The sequence below is a fragment of the Endocarpon pusillum genome (assembly GCF_000464535.1).
Source record: "Endocarpon pusillum Z07020 unplaced genomic scaffold scaffold1570, whole genome shotgun sequence".
Classification (NCBI taxonomy): Eukaryota; Fungi; Ascomycota; class Eurotiomycetes; order Verrucariales; family Verrucariaceae; genus Endocarpon; species Endocarpon pusillum.
Window position 1 is genome coordinate 176,134 of NW_006916034.1, and position 9,200 is coordinate 185,333.

Here is a 9,200-nt window from a genome sequence, read left to right on the forward strand (position 1 = left end):
GACGGAGTACTGCCTCAAGAAGACTAGACAGAGCAAGTAAACGACCACGCTCTGAATTTCGAACTTGGAGGAGGTCAGCTTCAATCCCACCGTAAGGATAAGATGTTGGGTAGAAGGCATCTGAACGAAGAGACTAGACAAATGCTTCTGCGGCCTGCTGTTCGCTGATGATGTCATGTTCAACTCGAGTTCAGCGAAACAACGCCAATGTTGACAGGCATTGATTACATACTCGCTAGTATGTAGCAAAGCATAAAAGCTGGAGTCTTTACCAGCTTCCAGTCATGGGCATATCAGGTACAAAGCACAAAGAGCACTACTATGCAGTACATCTATCATTCCACCAAAAGGACGGCGCTTTAGGTTTTGAACTCAGCCGTTGGATGTAGATCTAATTGGTACACACTAGTACTCCGTACCCATGTCTGGCTTTTTGGTCAAGATAGGTTTAGTGGCTAGGGCGAAGGTGTGCTGGAGGCTTGCTCAGCTAGCAAGGACCTCTGGACTCTTATCTCTCGAGACTCACAGGGACTGTAAGTCAAAGCCACCTGTTTCCTGTTTGGAGCTTCAACCAAGCTAAACGTTGGCAAGCGTGCTCTCAAATCTGTCCGTAAACTGTGGATTGCACGACGATCACGTGTGTTATTTTCGAGGGTTATTGATGGCCAAGACACTCTGTGGATTGATTTTTGATGTCGTCCTACTACGGGGGCCCTGAACTAATGTTAGTCTAGCGCTAAGAGCAACTAGTTCTCATTATGACAACCTAGTGTTATGATTCGCCACTTTAAAGCTTGTTCTGTGTGCATTCATTCTGATGAGTCAAATCATTACATCTAACTTTTTTTAGGCATAGCTGTTCTGTGCAGAGAGTGCTTACAGGTAAAGATACTAGCGGTGAGCTAACATTACTTCAGGCTTCCCCCTGTAGTACGTACCATAGTACTAGTAAAGTGATCCTAACCAACTAACCCTTAATGGGCATCAACAGGCCCTAGGCTACTGGCTAGTTCGTACACTACGCAGCACGACTAACCCTATTTGTGGTGAATAGCTTTTAGTGTCCGTGCAGAAATCCTGAAAAGGTGACAGCATAGCGCTAATAGAAAGCGTAAATTTTGTCTTTTCCCAGGACTCGACCGAACAGACCAGAGGCCGACCCCGGCCGAAACAAGTAGAATTGAAGATTTACAGGATTGATGACTGGACAAACCCTGATGTGGCGAAGACGGAACCTCGAACCGGGACCAGTTGGCTAATAACCTCTGTCTATTAGCGCTACCAAAGGCGACAAAATACCACTCCGCCACGGATAGCGCTAATACGAACTAGGAATCGAACACTAACATAGCCCGCCGTTTACGAGCACAGTACCCGCCTTCCGCCAGAACCCCCAAAGAGGCACGAGCAAAGAGCACCACGCACTACGAAGTTACCTAGGACAGCGCTTTTAGGTTTTGATCCTAACCGATAGTTACGTACTAGGCTAGTCGCATCACAGCCTTCTTCTTAGTGCAGTACCATCAGCACAATACAAAGTACGTACCCTGTACCGAGTATCTATTCAGTGTTCAGTTCTCAGGGCTTTCAACTTGACTTTGCTGAGACCGTCTAGGAAGACGCCACGCCACGCCAGCACAGATCACGGCGAGTAGCCTTCAGCCGCTGGAGAATCAACCTTCAAAGTAGTCAAGAACTTGTGGATGTATCCTGATATTCACCCACAGCGTCTACTCCACAGTCAAGAAAGCTCTCCATAACTGGGTCTTGCTGTCATCGCCACTGATCCTAAGCTGCTACGAATCACAAAATCCATGCCACTACTATTTCACAACGCAATGGCATTCCGCTGCCAACTACTACGTCGTAATGAATGCGCTAATCATCCACTTGATTCGCCTCTGACTAACTAGCATCAACCGGGCTTTTCCGGCCTATACATTGTTACAGTCTGATCAGGTAGCCGCAGAGTAGCTGCTGCATTCTATTTACCATCTTCATTCCTCCCCTACACATGCCTGCGCTGTCAACCTTCTTCAATACTGTTCTCTTAACACAGGTGTAGTCATCTCGCCGGCAAAGTTGAATATGCTGACATTATTGCTCTTACTCGGAACGACACTTGCCCAGAATATCACGCCAGTTGGGCGCTGCCGCTGTGGCTATTACGATGCGATCACCCATCAAACATTCACAGAATCAATCATTGTCTACTTCAACGAGACAACAGAGCTCCCCCAAGATGTGTTGTCCGTGCAGGAGTATTCCCACGAGAAGGAGAAAGGCTCTTCTGCCGTTTATCGGCAAGGTGCTCGATCGGAGAACGTCAAAATAGGCAACAGTTCGACCGTGCCTTGGCTCCAATACAAGGTCAACCCCAATTCTCTTGAGCTGTTTGTTGACCCCACAACCGAGGACCATCTTGTGGTCGGCGCTGGGGTCAACTCGCGGAGACAAGATATCATTTTCGGCTCTTTTAGGGCCCGAATTCAATCGCCACAGCCCTGGACAGGTGGCAGCGCCTTGTCGATGAACCTCATCTTCAATGAAAGCCAAAGCCTGGAGTTGCATGCGCTGAATGCAGATAATGCCAGCGATGCGCACCTGACATACTTGGTGAATGGAGAGTACCCTGACCTGCTTCTCAGCACCAACTACACGAGAATCAGGGATGAGTCCACACCTCCGGTTTCTCCATGGGATTTTATAAATGTGCGCATTGACTGGATCGAGGATGCTGTCAATTTTACTGTGGCAAACAATGTCACACGCGCCATTACCAGCAAAGACCGTGAAATTCCTAGTACGCCATCTCACCAGGTATTCAAACACTGGTCGACTGGGGATGCGAATTTTATGCGAGGACCACCCATAAATCGCTCTGCTACGAATATCGCATGGATGCGATTGTTTTTCAATTCGTCACTGATGAACGCTGAAGGACACCGGAGATTCGATGCACAATGTTCAAAGGAGGAAATCTGTAACATGGACGATATTACGTTGCGGGGCTCATCATCCTACGCTCCACAGGCACTGATACCCTACGAGGAACAACCACGCAACATTAAATTCAGGATTCCTGCCGCTATTGTCGCAACTATCGGCGCTTCGTTTGGATTTGTCACTCTTATAAATGCTCTGATTAGTAGAGGTTCTTGGGACAGGTTTGCGCGGCTGGTCAAGTGCCGAGGGCGAAAACGGTCGTTGGAGAAGCAGCCAGAGGTTCTTTCTAACTCTACAAGTGCCTCAAATATTTGTGAACCGGAGTTATCATTCGAACCTAGCAGCAGTGCTAGCAATGGAAATCATCACAACGGTTCATTTGATTCGGACCCCGATACAGATCCACTTGATTCACAAGGAGCAGCACGAAATGCAAGCGATATCGAAGTCGACATTAGTCTAGCAAACGCAGAGAACACCAAGCCGTCCATCCTTGACGGAATGCCATCGAGAGGCAGTGTTCAGTTGGACATCTCCATACGAAACAGCTCAATAAAGCAAAAAATATCCTCACTGGCCGATCATAGAGCTTCACTCTTCCAATGTCGGACATCTCTCACTGAGCGCAGGGAATCCATTGCAACTGAACGCAACGCTTCTGTTACTGCCCGTGAAGCATTTCTGAACGGGCGCCGGGCATCTTTGGGCCAGCGGATCGGCGCCATGGTCGAGCACGGAACGTGGCAATTAGCTCAACGACGAGCTTCCATCGCAGAGCGAAAAGCATCGATGGCAGAGCGCAAGGCGTCACTATATGAGCAAGCCATAGAAGAATTGGTCACCAGAATAGAGACTCAAGAAAGAAGGAGAAGCTCTGGCACTGATCATGCCAGATTCGGTCGCCAGAAGTCCCATTCTTTTAGCGGCATGCCATCAGAGCTTGTTGGAAAAGAGCCAACCATCGAGATAAATCCAAAGAGCTTTGAGATCCTGAAAATACCAGCGAAGGAGATTATGTCCCAACAAAGAGAAGAGGCAAGAAGGGTGCTGTTTAAGATCGAACAGCCTTCCTTGATCAATCCCGATTATGTCCTGCGCAAAGACAAACTCGAACAGTCCGGTGACCTCTCAAACGCTACGTCAAAAGTCATTACTCCCATTATGCCGCCCAAGAAACGAGTAGACTACCTCGCCGGTCTTGTCGCGCTGTCATGTATCATTGTGACATTTGTCCACTTCACACTGACATTTATACCATACGTGGGCGGTTTCGGCACCGGCCAGCATTACTCGTACGAAGAATGGGGACGCCGAATCGCAACACCCTATTTCCTGGGGCATACCTGGATCGGACTATTTTTCACAACTGCGGCGCGCTTTCTGGCACAGAGATATCTTCAGGAGGGCCAATTGTCCAACATTGCAAACCGGACATTACTCCGAGCTCCGCGCATTCTCATCCCTGTCGTTATCATCGCTATGATAGAGTACTTCATGATCGATCTAGGTCTCACTGGTTCGCTGCAGTATCTCCCATCGATATCTTGGTCAACCTGGCCGCATGTGATCAAATACCCCAATTTCGGATACTTCATTAACTCCATGATTGAGCTGGCTTTCCTGATTCCCAACGCAGCGCCACAAGTGGTGAATCATTTTTGCGTTGGTGTTCTCTGGACCATTCCTGTCCAACTGCAGAATTCATACTTGGTTTTGTTAGGCGCCGTCATGGTCAAGGACATCAAGAAGCCATGGAAGCGTCTCGCCTTTTACACCTTCTGCATTGTCAATCACTGGTATGCCCTCTCATGGGGATCCTTTTTTTGGCTGGGGCTTGCCGTCGCTGATCTAGACATCACCTACAAGTGGATTAAATTGCTTCAGGCTCGACCAGTCGTCCACTACCCGTTTCTAATCTTGATGTGCATCATCGCCATTGCCGCTCCAACATTCAACCTTCTACAGGATCCACTCGGCTATCCCATCATCAGCAGTGAAAGGGGCTGGCATCCAGATCATGAAACAGGCTTGCCCGTGGCTCAGACACCTAGGGCGGGCTATCCGAATTATTACGAGCCTCGATTGAACACGCTGATATTCGCAGGCGCTCTTCAGGTCATCGTCGAGCTAAGCGCCTGGGTTCAGTGGTTCCTGTCACTGCCTGTATTCACCTGGCTCTTTCCCCACATCATGACGATCTATCTTATCCACGGCTTCGTTTTCTGGAGTCTGGGTGCGTGGCTCTGTGTTACGCTCGCCGTCAGGGGCGTGCCGTATTGGGGAAACATGCTCACCGTCGTGATTGTCTCTTATTCAGTGTTGATGCTGGCCGCGGTTCTCCTGACCATCATAACGGAAAGGCCGGCTCAGTCTGTATGTCGAAATATGTGGCGCTGGGCTTCAGAAGAGCCGATCGCTAAGCTCAGCACGCTCTTTCCGTATCCGAAGGATCAGTTCTCGAACCGTACCAAGAACGATCACAAGGACAGTCAGGACACAGAGTGACCTCGAAGCCAAGTCAGTGTATCCATCAAATCAATCAGTCAATTTGAGGCCTCCATTTGATTTGATTACGTAATCGAGGCCTTCGGTTTGATTTGAATTGACTCATTTGTCAAATGAGTCAAACTGTATGTAGATATCCTATTTCGGCTTCTTGATCGACGACGAGGAGGAGCAGGAGGAGGATATATCTGTATTCTAGCTAATAGCACTTGAATAGAACCCCCTAGCGCTACATACCATCATCCATGTCTCGAATAACCTTGTTGTTGTACCAATTTCAGAGACATTCGGACCACTCAATTGTATCAGGGCTCAGCCTGTTACGATTTGGCGTAATAAGTAGCTTCGCAGAGCTAAATATGCGTTCGCATTCGGCGCTTATCGCAGGGATAGCAAGGATAGTGTACGCAAGAATAGCTAGAAGAGGAAATGAGGCCTCTTGTTCTCTCCACCAAGTAATAAGGTTTTGAGGCGTTGATTTGAGCGCAGGCAGTTGACAATAGGCCATATATGCGTCAGCAATCTCATCTTCATTGCCTGTTGACTGGCTATAGGCTAAAAAGCTTTTGAATGAGCCTTTTTGAGGGGACAACTGCTTTGTAGAGGGCAGCAGCTGCTCCTCATCGACTGCTTGCTCATGCTGTATCTTGTATCTGCTCCACAACGCCCTCATCTTCTTCTTCGCCTCGGAGATCCAGTATCTGTTATTCTTGCAGTGGATATCAAAATATCTCCATTTATGAGCAGGGTTGAGGACGATAGCAGCGACGTAATAGGGAGAGAGATCGGTTACTTCGTAGTCAGATGGAGCATCTGAAAATGGACTCAATGACAATCGTAAAGATCGATCCATATTATTAAAGATAACTTCGTAGAAGTACTGCGTTGAGTAGTAATTTGTGGTCAAAGTTCACTTATAGTCTTTGATATAGAATTCGTGATTTATGGAGAACAATAAATATTTTATTTTCACGTACACATATTACCGAAATAGATAATAAGCTTAACACCAGCATTAAGCATTAAGATAGCTACATCGTTTACATCGATTTCTCCACTAATTACTGGTCAATTCGGCTCAAAATTGGCCCAATTGTCTTTTACACTGTCACAGGTTGCACCTGTTACGAAGACTCGAGCTATGATATGCGCTTTCGAAGCAGACCCAAGCTCAGGTCGACGCAGATCATTTGAATTCAGGGAACGATACCCCGAAATTCTATAAAGTCACGTAATACCCTTATTTCAAACGAACTCCTCTGTATAATAAGATCTAGCATGACAACTCTGTTTATATCTCACATCTCGTACATTCTATATAGGTCTATAGTCTATATTCTATATAAAGTCTCTATTTATAATAATCTTAACTCATAACCTATATTTCGCTAGCTATATAAAGTCTCTATTATAAGTTATAAGTTCTGTCTCTTTTTATACATAAGTATATATAGCTAACGACTCTCGCCTATTTATAGTTCTTATTAAGTAGTTAAAAATCTTAGTTTAATCTACGTTTTTTATTTAATATATATTTCTAATTCTAAATCATGATATTATTTCTAACTCTTTATTAAACTCTTTTATAAGTAATAAAGATCGATATATATAATATTATATAAATATTACAAAATACTTTTTAATATATAATTAAAAAGATTAATAATATTCTTTTATTACTAATAAATAAGTCATCTTAGTAACATAGTTATTATATAATATAACATGATTCATAAGCGTCTAGCGTATATAAGCGTCTGACGTACTTTTCTTTTACATTATAACCTTCTAACTATCATACGCAATTATAATACAAGAAAATTAATTACTCTTTATATTATTATCTTTCTTAGATGTCTCTTTAATCTCCTAATAAGTTTATATATTATAATTAGTCTTATTACATCTTCTGTAATATTGTAAGTCTGATAATCTAGTCTATATAATATCTTTTATTATTAATCTTTTACTTAATTATTATTATATAATTGTTATAGCACGTGAATACACTAGGCACTGACAGGCCTTAGAGGCTGCACAGACCCTGTGTGAGGAGACCCTGGAACTAACCAAGCCTAAGGGGCTTAGCGAAAGGACACGCTTATGCAGAGACAACCTTGAGCAAGGTGTTCGTGAGGAGGGACTGATGAGCAACGCTCACGAGCGCTCATGAGTGAGCAGCCATGAGCACGAATCTCTTAGCCTATATAAGCACGCTTATTTCCTAGATAGTTTTATAGTCTTTGTAGTCAACTCATGTTATCAGCTCATATCTAAGTTGAAGACATCTTAGTATTATTTATTACACTTTCTGTTTTACTTAACTAACTCTTTAGACCTAGCTTCTAGTTAAGACTTGTCTTAATTAGTTAAGCTTTAATACTTTAATTATTATTCTTTAGAATATTAAATATAATAGAACAGATATTATATATATTACTTAAAGATATATACTATGTCTATTATCTTAGGGCTAATAAGTATTACTACTATTAAAGGCTAAGAAAAAAATATATAATTCAAAGTTATATTATTAGATTTATTTTATAAAAATAGAAAAAGACTTTAAAAGTTTTTAAATTAGTTACAAATTAACTTTTTATTTTATATATAAGTAATAAATATAGATAAAAAAAAGATCTTATATATAGTTACCTTTCTTTAAGGAGCTATATATAATTAGTTTAAACCTTACCTTAAAGACAAATTTAAAAAGGTAATAAAGGACTAAGAACTAGATACGTAATAAATCTTTTATAGTTTTATTAACTTTGTAATTAAGATTAAATAAGTATATAAAGATATAGATATAGTTAAGGAAGCTAAAAAAGACCTATTATAAATAAGGTAAAAAGGATCTATTATAAACTATACTTCTAAATTTTACTAGATTACCTTATAGATAAATTAAGAGGACTCTACTTTATTAGTCATCTTTTATAAAGAGCTAAAAGACTTTATTAAAGATAACTTATTTAAGATTAATTAGTAGTAGTAGTAAATTCTATTAACCTAATTCAGACTAAAAAGCCTATATAGGTCTGCTTGTTAATCTTTTCTCACTACTTGTACAGTCCTCCCTTCTTTATTTCTCTCCTTCCCCCTCCTTCCTCCTCTGTTCTGTCCTCTTCCTCCATTCTGTCCTCTAAGAAGAATTAAAATGATAAAAGCAAGTAAAGAATTTCTAGCAAGCTTATAATAGAGAGATGTAAGAAAGAATTATACTTATGTTGTAGAAAACCTAGCTATTATACTAAGGATTATCTTAACGTTAAAATCGCCTCCTTAAAAGAGACAGTAACCTAGTAGCATATATATGACTCACATGCGCTATCTATATATATATATTGTAATAGTAGCAGTCAGAACAATAAGATCTCAGCTATAACTGTAAATATAATCACGTATCTTTTCTGCGCCCTAGGCACTATTAGTAACGCGCAAGTATTCTATAGAGAACTTACTAGTATTCTTCTTACGCTTAGGCTCCTCCTAATCCGCTCTAATTCTCTTTTATCTAATTATATAGTTACTATTTACTTTAATAGTTAGGCAACCCTATAGTTTCTCTTAAAGGGTGACCTAATTTACTTTTAATTATTCTTTAAAGACATCTATTTAGCTATTAAGGAGCTTAGGTAGAAGGAAATCTCAACTAAACTATAATAGCTACCTAAATATAAAGGGATTAAGGGCAACAAAATAGTAGACGACTACGCTAATAAAGCAGCAAGGGCTATAGGCCCCCT

The 9,200-nt window shown here is 42.1% G+C and overlaps 1 protein-coding gene across 1 annotated transcript; it reads left to right on the top strand.

Annotated features, from left to right (window-relative positions):
- Nucleotides 1-2,088: 2,088 nt before the first annotated feature.
- EPUS_05392 (uncharacterized protein) lies at nucleotides 2,089-5,451 on the top strand (the record flags this gene model as incomplete). Its single annotated transcript, XM_007802247.1, has 1 exon — nucleotides 2,089-5,451. One exon carries the CDS (start codon nucleotides 2,089-2,091, stop codon nucleotides 5,449-5,451), a length of 3,363 nt encoding a protein of 1,120 aa, XP_007800438.1.
- Nucleotides 5,452-9,200: the final 3,749 nt, after the last annotated feature.